We start from the raw sequence: 19,630 nt of genomic DNA on the forward strand, positions 1-19,630 counted from the left end.
CTAGTCGCGAGGCCTGTGCTGCTGGATCAGGCGTTGGATCATAGAGAGGAGGGGGGGGGGGGGGGTCAAGAAGGCCACTGTGTGGGTGTGGGGTGGGGGGTGGATGGCCAGACTGAATCTGGGTAGCTGATACTTCAAATCAAGCTGATTGGTCAGCATGGCCAGCATTAATCCGATGGAGGGGGCGGAGCTTTGGGGATCCTCAAGCCCAGCGGGTTTTAGGAGTGAGTCACAGCAGGGAGACAGCATCGTCTTGACAGGTAGGAATCACTCGCACAGCTTAGGTCTCACTACACCCTATACTCTTTTGACTTGGTCACAAACTGACTGACTGACTGGGATATCTTTTTTGTAATTCCTCTATCTCATTCCTAATTAGGCAATTTGAGTCCTCAGCTCTGTCTAACATCTCTGACAATTGTTATGCTGTAACCATGTGCAATTTGTAGTCTATAATGCTTTTAGCACCCGTGACGGTGTGGGTGACTTTGAAATGTCAGAATGGCTTTCATTGCAAATAACTTACAGTATGTACGTTTTAATGGTCGGACTATCTCTAATTTAAAGGTCATGCTAAAATCTAAGATCTCAGCTCAGCTCTTTTGCATAGGAAGTATTTTTTCTTTAAAGTATTACCTTTGGACTTAATGTCAGTCATGTTTATTTGTCCTTGCTATGTTAGCAGAACCCCTACATTGAAATGACAGCTTTGTGTGTGGCAACTAAAGTGTGAATATCTTAAGGAAAAGAAATGCTAATAGTAATTTCTCATTTCTATATGTTTCCTCTAATGATCTTGACCAAGCTGAAACACCCATTATTCCTCCTTTTCCTGCTTCACATCCAATGTTATGGTGTAATCCCTAAGAGACCCAGTAATCCAAGGACAAGTGCACCCAAAGCTAGACCTCAGATCAGGGCAAAGTGCAGGACAGACCACCTGTTCACTCATGTCATCCGTCATCCGGGTTTCCAGGCGCTTCCACTGAATCTGTAAGCGCTGAGGCTGTCGGCTCGTTTCCACGCTCACTCACTTACTTCCCACCCTGTGATTTGGCTAGCGGCTCTCCTCATCCTGCGCGCGTGACCCGCTTCAGAATGTCAAGGCAGGGCAGGAGAACTAAAGGTGGGGAGGGAAGCGTGGGGGGGCAACAGAGTGAACTGTGAAGGGGGATGTGGGGAGGAGTGGGGGCCGCTTTTAAGCCATCAGTGACTTGCGTCCCCAGCCTTAATTTAGTAGTCAGGTGTCTAGTTACAGTGTGTGACTCCAGTGTTCTGGCAATCGGTCAGCTCCACAGCACATAACTGGAACTTCAAAAGGGGAGAGGGGCAAATGAGGAGTCAAATAAAATGGAAAGGTTCTCCTGGAAAGAGAGAGAGAGAGAGAGAGAGCTACAAGTACATCTAGGGATAACTTGTAAATGTGGTCCACTTTTTTAGGTGATTCTTTTTCACACATAGTGATTCCTAGTCTTGTCCTGGGGAATATAACCAAAGGTAACTGACCACCGACAGTCTTTATGTAGAGGTCGAATAGGACAGAGGGGCTTAACTGAGAGCTTACCCTTCAATGGCACTCCAACCTTTCACATTTATCATTTGCTGTATTTACAGCATCACTCATAGATCAAACAGACATCCCAAAGGCTGACATAAAACGAGTTTCAGAGCAGGTAGGCAGTTTACTGTTCAACAGGTTACTGTCTGAAAAATCACTTATGGAGCTGCTGATCCATTTGAAACGAGGTCAGGTGATGTCCTGCTGACTTGAGATGACACCTGTCACAGCATTACAGCAAATCTCCCGTGGCATGCAGTTAAACAGTCATCTGACTAAAGAAGCTCTCTTTTAGGGAATAAGAGCATGCAAGAGTAATGCTGTGGGTCTTCTAGAGCAAGATAAAAGAATACAGAATATAAACTCTCTCCACTGACTGCTCATCCAAGGCTGCCACGTCTTTTTAGTGGGACAAAATGGAAGGATTCTTGTCCCGTCATGTGATACAGATCTTTTCTGTAACTGCAACACATGACCATGGATTCTCTTCTAAGAGCTCACACATTCTACTTGTATTGTACCTTCTGATTAAAGTATCTGTTAAGGGAATGATTGTAAATAATGTTTTTATTGACATGTCCTCTCTCTGGTATTTTCAGTTGAAACCCCTGTGACTTATAACCATGGCGTCCTTCACCAAGATGCTGAGCGGTCGCAACACAGCGGTGTTGCTGGCCAGTCTGGGTGCTGGCACCGTGGCAACTGGATACATGCTGAGCGACAACGCAGCCGTATCTGCCAAGGAAAGGACGATGCTTTACCCACCGAGGTGAATGCAAACACAACACACATTTGTACCCATAACTACTCATGTGCACACACACACACACAGACACACCTTTACTTGCATGAATGAATGTGCACAGATGAACACTCCCATTCATACTTGTGTTTCTTACCTCGTACTGTTGTTGAGGTGAATTACTTGTACACAGAGTATAGACAGCCACCCCCTTTGCATGCGAATAAACCTGTACTGAGTTAAGCAGTAGCAGAGAAAGAGTGAAGAGAGAGAGAGAAAGAAAGAGAGGGAGAGAGAAGGTGCCAGATTAATTTGATACCCTCTCTAGTGGTGCTGGTCATCAGGCACTGGTTTGCTGCAGTGTAACTGAGTCAAAGGTGAAGAGAGGCGGGAGGTGGAAACCTAAGGAGCTTAGACTACGTGATGCCAGTGACCTCCTGTGACCCCTACCATACTCCCACAGCAAGCTGACAAAAGATCAGCAAAGATGGGATCAGACCAGCAGCACACCCATAAGCCTCCAGTTCAGGTAGAGAGAAAGAGACAGAAAGAAAGAGAGAGAGAGAGAGAGAGAGAGAGAGAGTTTCTTAAGCCCCCAGAGAGAGTGAGAGAGAGAGACAGAGAGACAGAGAGATAGAGTTTTTTAAGCCCCCAGTGACCTGGGACTCCCCTCTTCTTCTGCCCCAATGGAAATAGATCTAATAACCCTTCTTCCCAGCTGATAGCTGATTGACTTATCCCCCAAAGGTCAAAGAGCCTTCTGTTTGTTTTATAAGTAAATAGGCTTATCTGTATTAATATCATATAAACATAATAACCATATATATTTAACCTTACTTTGGATGATGTTTCGTGGTAATGTCTGTACATTATATTACATACTGAATATTATAATCAGCACAGTTCTTTCAATGAAGACTATATCTAAAAGCAGCCACTTTCGACTGCCCATAACAATTCATGATTTGTTTACGTTTGGTGATTCCCCTGAAGTTCCGACTTCCCAGACCTCCGCAAGCACAATAACTGCATGGCTACTGCCCTTACCCCAGCCATCTATGGCAAGCTGAGGGACAAAAGCACCCCCCGCAACTGGACCCTGGACCAGTGCATCCAGACCGGGGTGGACAACCCTGGACATCCCTTCATCAAGACCGTTGGCATGGTAGCAGGAGATGAGGAAAGCTATGAGGTACAGAGAAAAGCTTTTAGGAACATTGTGGGATTAAAGTACAATACATAACATCAGAGTAATGATACAACAAAGCAAATTCATTTCACAGTGCAAGCACAAGGTTTTAAAAAAAAATTAGCATCCCAGGTGGCAGTTCAATGGTGTGATTCGTTCCACTGTTATTTGCTATCTGTGATAGCTACTGCACATTCCAGTGGTTTACAGAACTTTCAGAAGGGTGAGCATCAGTCCCTGCCCCTCATCAGTGTTTTTCCTGCGTCTGTTTCCTCAGGTGTTTGCAGAAATTTTCGACCCAGTCATTTTGGACAGACACAACGGCTATGACCCCCATACCATGAAGCACCCCACCGATCTGGATTCCAGCAAGGTGCCTGTTTCCACATTTCCTAGTCAGACCAAGGGTAGAAAAGTAGCATACAAATGGACAAAAAACAGCAATGTTATTCCTGAATGAGAAAGCGTGGTTCAGTGTGTAGGCTATGTATGTATCTTAGAACTTCCGGTCATTATTGTAGAAATTTTCATTTCTGACAAAACTGAACACTATATTGGATTCACTTCTGTCATCAACTTTTGTTCTCTCATACATTTATCTTCTCTCTAATTCTCTCACCCTCTCCTGCATTCTCATCTCATCTCACCTTCGCTCTGTTCTTCTCTTTCATATCCCTCTCTCTGCCACTGCAGATCACCAACGGCGTGTTCGACAATAAGTACGTGCTCTCTTCTCGTGTGCGTACTGGACGCAGCATCCGTGGCCTCAGCCTTCCCCCTGCATGCTCGCGCGCCGAGCGTCGAGAGGTAGAGCGCGTGGTGGTCACAGCCCTGGCCGGCCTCAAGGGGGACCTGGCAGGGCGCTATTACGGCCTGGGCGACATGACAGACCAGGAGCAGCAGCAGCTTATTGACGTGAGTAGCTCACCGGCAGTTCTAGGTCAGTTATCGCATCGGCTGAGTAATTAAGAGAAGATGACTTAAATGTGGAGCCTCCGATGAGCTATCCATTTCTGATCTGACCCTGGTTCAGTCAAGACCAGCATCAAGACTACTGGCCCATACAGTGTGTATATATGTATTTATACCACACTGCATATTTTTACAGGCTCCATTCTCCAACACACAATGGAATATCTAATCTGTATGCTTTTGTTCCAAAACATCCTCAGTCTATAATTTCCCCCCTTTCTCTGATGTATTTCAAAGGCGGTTGGGGGAGTGTTATGTACATCAGGAAATATGTAAATGATGGCTACAAAGTGGGGACATACTTGCTGTCAGAGTTTAGAATCGGAGGGGTGCCTTGTTGTGAATGTCTTCACACATATCCACACCTCATGCAATCACTCTGTCCTGCTCATCACATGCTGCCGTGCCTCAGGAGCACTTCCTGTTTGATAAGCCGGTGTCTCCGCTGCTGACTGCAGCTGGAATGGCCAGAGACTGGCCTGATGCTCGTGGGATCTGGTAAGACGAAGTGCCAGAAAGACCCTAAGGAGTTAGAGCCCAAGAATGAGTCTAGTGTAGTTTCCACACAATGGTCCACCGCCTTCCTTATTTATCCATAACTTTTTCCAATCCTGCATCCCCCTTTTCTGGTGTATTCTTGGCTGTCAACATCTAGAAGTAGTGATTCTAACGAATGAGTTAATTTGTTAGCCTAATGTAGTTCTACCTTTCTAACCTATATGCTCCACAGTCCGTACATTCCGTGACGTTCTCTATTCTCTGAAGAATCTAAAGCATTTTATTATGATTCACTGATGAAGTTCATAAACCCTTTCAACTTTTATTGATGCTGAACAAATACCATTTCAGTTCTTGAGACAAATCAATCACCTTCCCAAAGCCTGTAAATAATGTGCTATCTAAAATACTAAACTTTTTCATATCTTATAATAACACCATGACCTGTTTAGTATTTCCTTAAATAAACCATACTTCCTTAAATATGCTAAATGTGGACTGAGCTACTAGAACTTTCCTAGAACTACACCAACTCCTCTTCCCCATAATCTTCCTCCTCCATCTCCTTTCCTCCTCCTCCTCCTACCTGGCCTTGTAGGACCACTTCCTCTTCGACAAACCAGTGTCCCCTTTGCTGACGTGCGCAGGGATGGCCCGTGACTGGCCTGATGCCAGGGGTATCTGGTAGGGACACTAGACTCCTGCATGATCGAATGGCCATTTTTCTGCCTGTGCATCTGCATGTACGCTGTTCTGCTTTCAAACGTGGTTCTGCATTGATCTAAAATAAAAGTACGGACTACAAATCAAAGGGGAGATCAACTGAAACACTGAAGGATACAATTTAATTAAGCCAGATTACATGGCTTACTGCTTTAAGGACAAACATCTGACAGTACTAATTACATGGATAATCTTAATTACATGCTTTTGCTCACACAAATTACACCTGGCAGGCTGTACACATTGCTTGTATGAGGTAGTATGATGATTTGGCATTGCAAAGTCAGTTTAAACTGCTCAGTGGCACTCTGAATACAATTCTGATTCTGATGTGTTAAAACCATCCAGTTATACATGTAGCTGTGAAAGCCAAAAGACCTGGGAAATTGCCTATGTTGAGTGTTGTATGGAAGGCAAGACAGTTAGAATTGAATTTCTGACCTGCATATTCAATACAGTATATTCCTGAGGCAGATGGTGATAGAGCATTTAGCTGTGTTCACCCACAGCTGAATAAACACTAGGAAAATATAAGGGGTACTCTCACTTTGGTCCCTTTGAAAACTCTTGTTTTTATATAGCTGTATACTTGTATACCTATAAAATCTTGCTTTTTCACTGCTTTTTGCTCTGTGCATTGTCTCTGTGTTTGAAAATTCCTATAAAAATCCAAAAAGTGCCTCGCCACTACTCACAGTTTCATTGCACATATGTCCTTCCTCTCCTCACCATCGCTCTGTGACCTTTCTGACCTTTAGGCACAACAATGAGAAGACTTTCCTCATCTGGATCAATGAGGAGGACCACACTCGCGTCATCTCCATGGAGAAGGGAGGCAACATGACCAGAGTGTTCGAGAGGTTCTGCCGTGGGCTGAAACAGGTGATGTGGGAGGCATTTTGAAATGTTCAGCCCATAAGTTTAGCCACCTCTGGAAACCCAATGAATGCCTTTTTATAGAGGAACGAAAGGGGAATTCCCACCCTCCGTCTTTCATCTAGCAGTTGTTCATCACATTACCACTAAATTTCCCAATGTTCTCTAAGACATCCTAATAGTTCTGTAATATGTTAAGTGTATGTCCTAGTCTTGGGGAACAGTAGCATGGAATACCCTTATTATGTCAGTGAAAAGCATGAAAGGGTCAGGAGTTGGGTTGCACTTCCAATCAGTAGAACAATTTTACAATGTAACGGAACATGTTTCTGTGTACCTATGACTTTGGGGTTGCTTGCATAATTATCAACCAGCACCTATCAGCTAGCAATCCTCAAACCCTTTACTTTGCCAGTACTGTTTGTACATGCATGGTGTCCACTTTTCTCCCTCAAAAGGAATTGTACTGGTACTGTCACTAACTGGTAAGAGTTCACCTCTACTCGTCTATTCTCAAACAACCACGGCAATGATTTAACTTCCCCATGTGTAGCGACCCTGGGTCAAGCTAGTTTTACAACCAGACAGAATATGAGCCAACACCCAAACACAACCTGCAGCTTCCGTCTTCACCCACCCACTCACTGAGGCCCTGTGGAGTTGGGAGGACATCATGAGTTGCCGTAACAATGAATTTCATGCAGTTACATTTTTCCTCTTCTCAACATTATGCCAGTTCATCCATTGCCCTTTCCACACCTGAGCTGCTCCTTATTGTCTAGTTTCTTTTTCTGGTTTGCAAACCAAGCTGGTTACCATCTGCCTCCTCATTGGCAACGTAGCCTTACTCTATTTTCCAACTGTCACCTAGCCCAATTCCTGCTCTTCCATTCTGTACCTGCCCAATCATATCCCTGTGCTGTAATGGATTTTGAACCATGTGGTGTAGTTACTTGTGAAGCACAACTGAATATCCTCAAATTATGCAGAAATAAGCTAATACTGTCCTCTATCACTGTGAGTGAGCAAGTGAGTGAACTATGAGTCCATCCCAGTATATGAGTGAGTGACTAAGTGAGTATGCAAGGAAGAGAGTGAGTTATAGAGTGTGTTTGTTAATTCTGTCTATCGCTGTGACACTTAAGGTGGAGCATCTAATCCAGGAGCGTGGCTGGGAGTTCATGTGGAACGAGCGCCTGGGCTACATCCTCACCTGCCCCTCCAACCTGGGCACAGGCCTGAGAGCCGGAGTCCACGTCAAACTGCCCAAACTTAGCCAGGTGAGAACAGGCCATGCTTGACCCACACAGTTACCTGACCATAGGAGGGAATGTTCCAAAAGTATTTTATGAAATATTTTATATTATTATGTTCAACAGGCTGTTAAATGTTTACAAAATCAATTCTGAGCAAAGGGTATTGTTTTATGTGGATCAGCACACTGAGTTATATATATACGTATATCTGTTTGTTCAATTCCTGTCCCTGAAAATGAGGTTAAGTGATTTGATGTGTACTAAGCTGATCTGTTATTGTTGGTTTGTATGTTTGTTTCCTCCACCAGGATGCCCGCTTTGGCAAGATCCTGAATAACATGCGTCTGCAGAAACGCGGCACTGGTGGCGTGGACACAGCTGCCACGGGTGACACCTTTGACATCTCAAACAATGACCGTCTGGGAAAATCTGAGGTGAGGGGCTGCCTGAAAGTACACGCACACACACACACACACACACACACACACACACACACACACACACACAGACACACACACACACACACACACACACACACACACACACACACACACACACACACACACACACACACACACACACACACACACACTATCTGAACATATTATGGCCTTACTAACCACAATTTCAGTCTCTCCACCAACCCCTTTAGAGGTCAGCAATTGCTATAACTACCATGACTTGACCTTTAATAACAGCACTTGATGCTCAAGCCTACAGAAGGGTCTCCCTCTGATTTTTAATCAACCTTTGTTTGTGCCTTGAACAGGTCGAGCTGGTTCAGACACTAATCGACGGCGTCAATTTCCTGATCGAGTGCGAGAAAAAGTTGGAAAAAGGCCAGGACTTCAAAGTGCCGGCTCCCGTTGCTCAGTTCAAGAAGTAATGTGGCATTGCCTGAGCCTGAGGGGTAGTGTGGGCCCAGCACCGTTTGGAGACAAAAGCTCTCCTTCAACCACCACGACACAGAAGGTCTTATATGTACAAAAACAACAATTAAATAAATAAACCTGTAAAAAAAAGCCCACGTGTCATCTTTCTCTTGAGTTAAGCTTGACAAACATAAACAAGTATATCATTACTGTGCCTTACATTAATGGGGATTCTTCTCCATAGGGGGCACAGTAGCTTTTGTTGCTTGCGGGACTGCTTGAAGATAACAGAATCGAATCTTACTACTCCACTGCCCTTGCTGGTAATGCGTCTGTTACGCTGATCTGGGCTTAGCCCCCCACCCCCCGCCCCTGGGTTTTAGGAACACATGACATTCCCTGTGCCAGCTTCTTAGTGCCTAAAGCCTTGGCAACAGCCATCAAGCTGCAGCTCAGTCCCTCGACAGCCCATGATACGTTTAATGCAGGAGAAATCATCAAAGCCATAAGAGAAGGGGAATGAATGACCAGGGCCAGGATGCGGGCCCACTTCTACAAGGGGTGACTCATACACTTGTGGCCTAAGCTAGAAGGAGATGAGTTATACTGTAGCTACTTGCACATGCAGTTAAACTCGTTGACTGACCATGCAGAAAGTTTATTACGTTTGGTGGTATTTCTGATTCAGATCATTGAAAATTGAAAGTCAGTGCTGAGTCTGAGATAATAGACATTAGCCTTGGGGTAGTCATCTGCTACCTCAGTCTCAAGGGCTTATCATCCAAAGAGGTCCACGAGGACATGGTGGCAACACTAGGGGAGGGTGCCCCTTCTTACAGCATGGTGAAGAAGTGGGCTCGTTGGGTGATAACCCTTGAGTTGGGTGATAACCCTTAAATTACCATAAGTCAGATTACCAGTAAATCTAACTAATAAAGTGTGTGGTAAAGAAGAATAAATAACTGGTCTCCTCATTTCACTCCAACTGTCTTCCACTAGCTGTGATTAGCGGACAGCTTAGTGTTTGTGGTGCTAATTTAATTATTATTCTTATAAGCTTATTTGTGACGTGTAACTAATAATGCTAATCTTATACTCTGTATACTTAAGAGTGGAGAGGGTTGGAGAGATTTGGTTGGTGAGAGTCTAACACAGCCTGGGGCTGACTTGGGCAGGACAGTGGTAGAAACATTGGCACTGAGTGTGTGTGAGTGAGTGTTTGCAGTTTGCTCATCGATCACCTGAAACCAAAACCGGGCTGGTTATATTTAGAGCCCTTGGAACTCTTCCCCTGGCGTGAGAGAACCACCTGACAATTAGGTGTAAAATAGCATGGCAGTAGGTCTATGCTATACCCCTCCACATCATTACATAGCATTGCCACTCCACTTCTTAGGGTACGGTATAGAGGATTTTACCATTTTTAAGGTGTACGTTTATGGACAGCTAGTTTTGGTACAACCTTCCTTTAGATGGTCATGTGAAGGACAGATAATCACACCTGTCCTTCCCACTTTTCCCAGGCTACGCATCTGGTTCTCTGGTACTGGTCAGAAATGTGAAAATGTAACACTGTCCCCTATCATGTACAGTAATATACTTCAGTACTGTTGAACCGAAACTCTTACTGCTGCTTTAAGACCCACCCTGTTCAGCCATTTACTTTTACAATTTCTTCACACTTCAGATAGGGACTTGGCTCTATCCTGTCTTTGCCCTATATTTCCATAATGCAGAAATGGCCTTGAAGGTCATACAATCATTATAAAGATGTCTGTTTTCCTCCGGTTAACCACAGAATTGCAGATGTTTCTATAAACAATACCATTACCATCAATCCTTGAACGTCAAATCGTGAACATCATACATGGTCATTTTACAGTTTAAAGGGGCTGTAGACAAATGTATCCGAAGACTTCTTCAGTGAACCTTCTGTGAATATCCACATGCAGGGACGAGGCTCAGCCATACAGTTAACTGAAACAGATCCGTGGACTGGCAAAAATGTACTTACCAGACATAAATCCAGAGGATCAAAGGGTCACTCTTTCGGTGCGTTCATGAACAAGGGACTAGGGAAGGTGTGTGTGTGTGTGTGTGTGTGTGTGTGTGTGTGTGTGTGTGTGTGTGTGTGTGCGTGTGTGCATTCATGGACAAGTTATTGGATTAGTCAATAAAAGCGTAAGTACGAGGTGTGGTCTGTGTTAACATCATACTTCACATCACTAATGATAATATTTTGTTTACATTAGTTCTTACATTTGCTCCTTACCTGATGCAAATAAGCAGCTAAAGCCTCTTCCTCACGCTTTTCTTGAGAGTGAACTCTGCCACCTTGTGGCATAGGCAGGATAAGCAGACATTTTTAAGCCCTACAAAAGTGAGATTTTCCCACATGGTTCTGTTACAAAACCCTCATTAGGTTCTGGCATGGCATTTATCAGTGCAATCAGCTGCTCTCGAATTCTTGCAGGAAATCTGAAGGAGCCATAGACTGCACATCATAACTGAATGTTATCATGCTAGTACAGCATCATGATTATCTTGTTATGGCTCTGAACTCAAGCACACAGATTTGAAATGAAACTGAAACCAGGACATTGCATTTAAAATGTCAGTCTTCAGCCTTGAAATGAGGGCGTTTGTGTTTTTGTTGGCCTTTTGTTGCTTGTTTGTTCCTGGTCTGTACTCAGTAATAAAGGGGAACGCCCTCAGACCAGGATGTCTTTGCGAAGAACCACAACAGGCAACACAAGTGATGTAATATTCACAACTGTTCTCTCAGCCTAAAAAAATATTTACCGCAAAACAAGCTTGTAACACCAGCAAACCAGCTAATGTTTTTGTGCTGGGTTTTTTTTTTTAGAAAAAAAAAATTACCTTTTACTGACTCTCAGTGTGTCTGTGTTGTATTCATGGATTGCCTGGTAGGCTCTTCAGAAAAATATTTTTGTATGGGTTCTTTGCATAGTTGTTTTACCACAGCAACAACCATAGTGAGATGAAAGTTTTTTATACCACTAGTGCACTGAAGGCTTTGTTGAAGAGATGAACCAGCCGTCCGAAAATACTGATCTAAGATGGTGTAGAGGTTGTTGGAGCGTAACACAGAGCTCCCTCAATGGAGGCAAGTAGAAGAAACCTCAGAGGTGCAAAGTGGCACAGACAGACTCAAAGACCCGCGTCTGATATGAGTAATTTTATTATTTCGACCATTTGTTCCCTGGGAGTTTTGATCTTTCCCTTTTGCTGACTGACTGACGTCCATGGTCACACGCAATGCACATAGCTAGAGGAGGCAGTTTTTGGTCTGTGCTGACCAGCAGATTGAGGTAATATTGCTGTTTGAATCTAAGAATGAACCACACTGCACTTCTGAGCACAGGACAGCTAAGACAGAGGGGGAGACCGCTTGAGGTTATTTGAGGCTAAAATGTAAAGGACTTTATCCCTCTCATCGTATGACATGTACGTACAGCATATGGGTGACGTAGCCAATCAGGAGCTAGTATCATTTCTACAATTGCCTTCTTCTAATTCTTGACCCAGCCAAACAAGATGGGCACTTCCTCCCTTTTAAATATGGATGGAGTATTTAGGGGTCATGTACTGGTCACAAATGGGTTAGTGTGATGAAGATTTCGGTTTTGTAATGACATGCAGTGAAAAGTTGAAGGCCATTTTTTTTTTAGACTGCTGGCTGAGGATTTCTTCATGTTGACTCATGTGGAAATCTGGTCATAATGAAAGAAATACCATTCCTCAATCCTTTTGTGGTATACTGTGCGCTGCGCTGGGACTAAAATTAAGGCTACTGCAGATTATCTCTGATAATAGACATGTAACCATGAATTTAACTTCTTTTTCCCACTTACTTGACTGATTCATTCATTCACCCCCCCAGTTCAAGGTAACATTCATAACATTTTAAGATTCAGGGCTGCACAAACTGGCATCTGAACATTTAATTACTAATGTTAATATGAATCAGGCAAAATGACCTAGTATGAACTCCAAATTATGCAAAGTGTTCTGGAAGTGTTTGATGGATGTATTTCCTAGATTTTGAAATGTATCTATACATAGGTGACTAAAGACCAACGCTAAGCAGGAACAGGCATGGTAAGACTTAAGATTCAGCAGTACGAGAAAACCTCTGTCCCTTTTTATCCATGTAATCTTTTTATATTGAAATAATTGTTCCCTCTTAGCTGACTACACTTAGAGGAAAGGCAAGCATGATGTTAGACTCCACACTAGAGCAGCGATGTATACAACAGGGTAGACACACAGGGGGGAAACCCCTAAAATGTATTAAAGTATATATGATCACACCCACAAATGTGTTTTCTTCTTTCTTTCTCATTTTTTTTATCTTAAACATTGTATCAGTAACAGTGATTACACTGCGTATTTTTGAATAATCATTGACTTACAAACTGAAGTTATGGAGAACATAACACAAAGTTCCACACAGTACAGTGCAACCTAGGCCAAAACATAAATGAAAAGCAATCTGAAAATAAAAAGAAATATAAAAGAAACCTTTCCAACACCCATTAACAACTCAACCACGGCAATGGGAGTTTGCAACGTAATTACTGGATTTCGGTTTTCACAAAAGATCGGTGGGTCCTGAAAGTGAAAGAAAACGAAGAAACTCTAACATTACCTCACCGTGGGATTCTGCTCAAAAAAACAGTCAAAGCTCTCTGCCCAGTGCGTGTATGTGTGAGGGAGAGACAGAGACAGAGACAGAAAGAGAGCAGTACACTATTCTGAGCAAAATAACTAATTAACGTGGAACACCACTGCCCCCTTTTTTTCCTTTTAACATTTCCTCAAGACCTCAGCCTTCAACAGCGCCCCTGTGGTTTTCCACTCCCGATTTTCTCCCTCTTTATTTCATTTAAGAAATCAGTATAAAGTTGGAAACTGCAAACAAGCTAACGCTGAGAAGTGACCCTGCTTTGATTGGCAGAAACCTCTTGGGGTGGGAGGGGCCTCTAGGGGGTGGGCGGGATTCCAGGTGCTGCTGCTTAATGGCTGAGTATTCTGAGAGAGAGGACAGAGAGGGTGGTGTGTCGTGAGGTTTTTTTTGGGGTGGGGTTGGGTGTTATACAGTGGGGAGTGTAACTGCTGCATTGTTAGTCCATAGGTCGCTTTTCGCCATGTTTCTTCGTAAACTCCTCTGCGTTCTTAAAGAATTTTTTACGGTCCTTAGAGTACTCCTCTGCCAGGTCCGCTCTGAGGGGATGTTCTGGTTGGGGGTCATTGACCAGTGCGATCAGAGACTGGATCACTGTGGAGAATAAGAGAAAAACAAATCTGAGGCAAATTCAGGTTATTCACCATTAACAGCTCTTCCTGGACGCAACCCATAATCACTAAGGCCTGGGATTCCTTAAACAAATAAATAACAGCTGGAAGGGTGAAATTCACATATGAATCTGAATTCTGGACATCTTGAGCATCACATTGTTTGGTATGTTTATATTTGTATGAAATTTGCCCCTGCTCTTGGGCCTGTGTAGACGAAAGCATTGCTACCCTGCTTCTCAGAACGACAGTCAACTGATTTAAGAAACCGAACAACAACAGAATCTGGCAACAACAAAAGAACATAAACTTAGAGGGGTGAAGGCAAAATGTGTCTAGAAAAAGGTAACACATCTTCAGAAAACACACAAACAGTGACCTCGCAGGGCTCTACAGTGCAAGTATTTCACTCACATTTGCACCTAAAAATAGGTATGTGCGAACTTGAAAAATAATTTACGAGCACGGTGTGCGAGTGACGGGCTGTTGTCAATACTGCACCAAGAAGTGAAGCGTACCATTGATTTCACATGGAAACAAGTGACGGGGTCGCGACTGCACGATGTGAACATATCATAATGACGCGCTTAACTTCCTGCAAATGAGAGCGACGATTCGCAACCAATGGGCCAGAGACATATAAAAAGAGAATTACAACGCTCTGTTCTCGCCGACATGCGATCACTTGGTATAAGTAGCTCGCAAAAACCCCACTCCAGGCAACCTGTTTGAATGGTTTTCGACGGGACCAGTAGCACCATCTCGATTTACTGACATTTTCGGTAAATTAACACATAATATCAATTGGTTACTGGTGTGTTGTATCCTGTTTATGTCTGATACTTTATAAACATTTATGTTTTACGTTAACTTAAAACACTAGGCAGCAATATTGTGAAGCAGAACTAGAAATGGCTTTGCTAGCTCCCATTCTGTAGCTCACAACAGCAGCTAGTAAGCTAGTTGCAAGCTAGTAACTGTCAATGATAACTAGTTATAAGAATATATTAGCCAACGTTAAGTTAACTTCAAATGGACAGTCGAATGTATAGGTTGTGTCAGCTTGGATAGCTAGCTAGTTATTTTCAATTGGAGCCTCACGTTAGCCTCTGCATATGTTTAGCTAGCTAACGTTAGCTAACTATGAAGTAGCATATCCTAGCTAAGTTATACTCGCTATCAATAGCTAGCTAGTTAACTCCTTTCTGTATGGACTATAGGACAGGCCATGCATAAAATGTATCAAGAAAAAAATAAATTAATATGTGATTGGTATAAATATCCTTGTCTATTTGTGCAATTGTTATTATCATTGACACCACTTTCAACTGTCAAAACTATCCATCTAGCTAAATCTGTTGGTTATGAGATTGCACAGCATTTCATATGGAGGATATGTGGTTGATTTAACTCTAAGGCCAGCTAGGCATAGAAGTTGTATTGTGCCATCACATCATTTGAATTTTCAAAATCTAGACGTGATATTCTCATATATTTGAATGATAATTCTGTTAATTAAGTATTGCCTTAAAATGATTATTTACATTGAATTAATTGGAATTCAGCTGTAGGCATATACTAAGAGATCTGTATCTTGGAGACTTATTGCATCCAGAATTGAAGTACTGCAAGCTTGACTATAATGCAGTTGTAGACACAACACAGGGGGTCCATGGGCTTGAGGAGGGAAGGAAAGGAGTTTAAAGTGGCTATAATAAAACTTTTAAATGTGCCTTAAACTAGACTAAATTATAATGAGTTTCATCAACGAAAACTAGACTAAAACTAAAAAGGATAACTATGACTAAATGTGACTAAAACTAATAAGCATTTTTGTCTTAAGACTAAATCTAAAATAGCTGCCAAATGAATACTGAGATAGGGGACCCCTTAATCTGCAATTCATTGCTGCTAGCTCTAATCATATGTACAAACTAGGCTAATAAGAGAAGACTAGCTTTGTATGCCAACGAACACCAATAACTAGAACTAATGTGACAGACTATAAACCAACGTGATACAAGTGTTCACTAGCTAGCTACAGTAAAAGTGTTGCTTATGTTAGATACAGTCTAACTCTAACTGCATTAAGTCTAACAAGCTTTATCTTACAATACATTTAAGTAAAGCTGGCTATGTAAAATGCTACTAATAACAATTGATAAGAGGTTAACCAAAGTGTTGAAATATGAACAAATGCAGTAATTTGATCAATTTACCAGCTACCTTGCTTTGGAATCACTGAACATGAATGGGGTTAAACATGGGAAAATACAATGTATGGAACTATAGGTCGCAATTGAGTATGACATGCTTTACTTCCGCTTAAAAAAACCCTGCTGTGCTCCTAAATTTCTTTGTGTGCTCCTACTTTTTTTCATTTAGGAGCACATGTGCTCCTTGGAAAACCTTAGCATAGAGCCCTGCCTCAGTAACACTGACAACAACAAGGCACACCATCTTCCCAAAAAATGTTGTGAGCGAAATAACAACCCTTCTCTGAATGTCTAACTGTCATCGCTATTTTCCTCTCATGTACCATATCCTATGAATACAAGAGCAAAGAATGATCATGCATTACCTTGGTCAGTTTTGGTAGCTGGTTTCCAGTTCTCTGGGCTTATTACAGGCAAGCAAACCTGGCCCTTCTCATCAATGTTGGGGTGGTAAATCTTCGTTTTGAATGTGATTTTGGGGGGTTTAAAGGGATATTCCGCAGGAAATATTATCTCGATCCGAAATGCTCCTTTGTCATATGGGGGGTTGTCCTTCAACAGAAGAATACATATCATGTCTAACAGCAAAAGGCTGGATGAAAAGATAAACTGCATCAACTGTGCCAAAAATAATGAACAGAGATGTTTAGTGAACATGTTTAAGTGCACTTACTGGAACAATGAGACCTTGCCAAGTCAAAATGTTTGATTCATCAACTTGGATGTTGCGGAAATTTTTCATTCCAGACTTGCGAATTTCGTCAAGTTCCTGCCAAACATGTGAGCAAGATGATTATTTACAAAATCCAATATTGTCAAGATTATTTATATATGGCTTTATCTGTATACATACATAAACACACACACACACACACACACACACACACACACACACACACACACACACAAACACCTATATTTAAATGAATAAACATAATTATCTAGCCAAGAAGTTGGTGAGCCATTTCCAATTACATATAGAAATTCATGAAGACTATACAACTCATAGTGACTTGCAGCTTTTCTAAAACAGTTGAGACAAATGTCACAACTAACAAACTCCAAAATCTGTTTTAACAATTCTTATTCTTTAAACAACATGCTTAACCAAGTAATGTAACCATGATAATTGACAACTGGACATTACCCACCACGGACATCGTCTAGTTCATGACATGTTAACCACAAGTGTAACATTTCATTACAAACCAAATCTGAACAAAGCTCATTCAAATTTGTAATGAATAGGTCCTTGCCAGGGATGTAAAAATTGCTTTTGAATACAAGTTCAACAACTGCCATAGCCAAGCTCTGGTTTAGGCGGAAGACCCATTGTGTTAGGTAGCCTGTCCTAAACTATGATTAACCGTGGGTTATCATATCTATTATAATAAGGGTGGAGGTGTGTCGTGAGTACATCAAACTACAGTATGTGGTTTGATTCATTCAACAACTTCGGATTTCGATTACATTAATTGCCCTAATGGCTGCCAGTTACATTGGAACAGTTGGCTTCGAAACCGAATGTGATCTTGGGCAATGGCTAACGTTAGATAGCTGAAGAAAACAAAGCTGATTTCCCTTGAATACATCATAAAAATAGTACGGAATAAAATGTGATTGAGTGTGTCGCGAAATACATCGAGATTTCACATTCACTCAAGATTGACTTCATACGGTTTCGTTTTTGACAACTTTGAGGCTACCTAGCTAGCTAACTTGACTAGCTACCGATGCTTGGGCGATAAAGGAGCGGTCCATTAATTGGAATATGAGCACCACAAAATTAGATTACCATGACGTATATAAGAAGTAAAACGTCTTGCTATTTAATGGATTATCATTTTGACACACAGCTCTGATAATGACAATAGGGTTCGCAACAAGGTTTCTCGCTAACCGGCAGCCTCCTTTAGCATGTCCGGCAACAGGACCAACCGCTGCTTAAGTTCTTTCGGGAGCTAGCTAACTGGCTAACAACACTGAACCGCGGTGCGACGTCTGACAAACAAAGCTTGTCAATATGGTTGGTTGGGAATAAAGCTAGAAACTCACCCTTTCGGAATAAAGGGAAAAGGTGCAAATTATTAAAAAATTCCCCTACGCAGACATCATCTCTCAATATAAAGGTCCTATTTCCTGATACTGGCCTTGTGGTATACCGGTTCCCGGGTAGATAAACTAGCCCTGCCAGTTAGCTAACCAAGCGTTAGCACTCTTGTTAGCTAGCTAGGAAGTTACATTAGCAAATGTTAGCTAGGTAGCGTGATTGTTCCATCATAAATGTTTTCACTGGAGTTACACCAGTTTGGGTTTTCAATAGGGTTAAACAGTAACAAACACTGTTGATTCACTGTTACCGTCATTTATCGTGTCTGAGCGAAACTAGCTTTACATTATCCATGACTGATCAGGAGACTTACCTTGTGCAGCCTTCTGCTCGCCGCCATCTTGGATTTACTGCGTACTCCCACAATACACAGCGAAATCCATCAGGCCAACTAGCCTCTATGCTTGCATACCTCATTCATACTTGGTAGCTAGAAGTTTTTCACAGAGAAACTTGTGGTGATTGCGCAGTCTATAAAACTACACAACTGAATAAATAGACCTGGTCATCTTTATTCAGTCTCTAGAAAAAACATACCATTAACCCTCGTTGCATGTATATTGTAGTTTCTGAGTAGGCCTATACGGATCTCAACTGCATTTTTGAATAGCATAAAGCCTAGCCCATTAAAGCCTGCAAATTAAATGTAACCTATTACTTCAGCCAGATTCGTTGTTTCTGCCTTTTGGATCCTCTCTGAAAGACTGTTAAGGTTTTTTTGTGTTGCAACATTGAAAATTAAAAGATGACTTAACTTGGTGGGTTATTACTAACGAGCACGAAGCAGACCTTAAACAATACTTTAATTGAGCAAAATGTTCCCAAACATAACCTGAGAAGTAAGCCCACAAGTTCTGGACAGTTTTCGGATGACAGCAATCCTATGAGGATCCGAAAATGATAACAGTGTGTTTTACACCTTGTATCCACCAAGGGGCGTTATAGATTGTGGTTTGGGTTTTCTGATCATGGTACCACTTTGGGAGGACTTGCCACACTTCAAACTCATCCACAAGGTCGATAGTGCATCTGGGTGAAATACATAAAGACAAAGGCTTAAAAATGTAGAGGTCTGATCAAACGTAAAACTAAAAAGAATTGCATGCTCTGTAGGGCATAAGAACTAATACTATGAGTATGGTTACTGTACGTTAACAGAAATGCCGAAAACGTGGGCCTATGCCCGAACAAGTAAATTTATTCATGTCGGAGGTAAATCATTTTCAACAACTGCATTTGTGTATTAAAACTTAAAAAGCAGTGGCTGGATTATCCTCACCCTAGTGATAAAGCTTGATT

General features: G+C 42.1%; 2 protein-coding genes across 3 annotated transcripts; one reads left to right on the plus strand and one right to left on the minus strand.

The window, feature by feature from the left end:
* Positions 1–201: 201 nt before the first annotated feature.
* Positions 202–8,836, plus strand: ckmt2a (creatine kinase, mitochondrial 2a (sarcomeric)). 2 transcript variants are annotated; one of them, XM_080835030.1, is made up of 10 exons: positions 202–260; positions 2,158–2,327; positions 3,294–3,492; positions 3,767–3,862; positions 4,183–4,404; positions 4,874–4,959; positions 6,441–6,564; positions 7,704–7,838; positions 8,123–8,248; positions 8,584–8,836. In XM_080835030.1, the coding sequence occupies exons 2-10, from the start codon at positions 2,182–2,184 to the stop codon at positions 8,698–8,700; spliced, it is 1,251 nt and encodes a 416-aa protein (XP_080691156.1). In that variant the 5' UTR covers positions 202–260; positions 2,158–2,181; the 3' UTR covers positions 8,701–8,836. The 2 variants fall into 2 exon arrangements, with proteins under 2 accessions (XP_080691156.1, XP_080691155.1); XM_080835029.1 differs by lacking the exon at positions 4,874–4,959 and adding an exon at positions 5,558–5,643.
* Positions 8,837–12,968: 4,132 nt separating this feature from the next.
* On the minus strand, positions 12,969–18,680 carry ube2l3a (ubiquitin-conjugating enzyme E2L 3a). Its single transcript, XM_080834469.1, has 4 exons — positions 18,645–18,680; positions 16,895–16,990; positions 16,587–16,773; positions 12,969–13,988 (listed from the first exon to the last, which is right to left on the minus strand). The coding sequence occupies exons 1-4, from the start codon at positions 18,669–18,671 to the stop codon at positions 13,834–13,836; spliced, it is 465 nt and encodes a 154-aa protein (XP_080690595.1). The 5' UTR covers positions 18,672–18,680; the 3' UTR covers positions 12,969–13,833.
* Positions 18,681–19,630: the final 950 nt, after the last annotated feature.

This window comes from Sprattus sprattus (assembly GCF_963457725.1).
Source record: "Sprattus sprattus genome assembly, chromosome: 3".
Lineage (NCBI taxonomy): Eukaryota > Metazoa > Chordata > Actinopteri > Clupeiformes > Clupeidae > Sprattus > Sprattus sprattus.

What these genes read in the sequence shown, in the direction of transcription:
- ckmt2a (XM_080835030.1), top strand. Translation starts at nt 2,182, where the DNA reads ATGGCGTCCTTCACCAAGATGCTGAGCGGTCGCAACACAGCGGTGTTG. An exon ending in GAGATGAGGAAAGCTATGAG is followed by an intron (nt 3,493 to 3,766) that starts GTACAGAGAAAA and finishes CTGTTTCCTCAG; the next exon opens with GTGTTTGCAGAAATTTTCGA. An exon ending in ACCGTCTGGGAAAATCTGAG is followed by an intron (nt 8,249 to 8,583) that starts GTGAGGGGCTGC and finishes TGCCTTGAACAG; the next exon opens with GTCGAGCTGGTTCAGACACT.
- ube2l3a (XM_080834469.1), bottom strand. Translation starts at nt 18,671, where the DNA reads ATGGCGGCGAGCAGAAGGCTGCACAAG. An exon ending in CGAGCAGAAGGCTGCACAAG is followed by an intron (nt 16,991 to 18,644) that starts GTAAGTCTCCTG and finishes CATGTTTGGCAG; the next exon opens with GAACTTGACGAAATTCGCAA. An exon ending in AGCTACCAAAACTGACCAAG is followed by an intron (nt 13,989 to 16,586) that starts GTAATGCATGAT and finishes TATTCTCCACAG; the next exon opens with TGATCCAGTCTCTGATCGCA.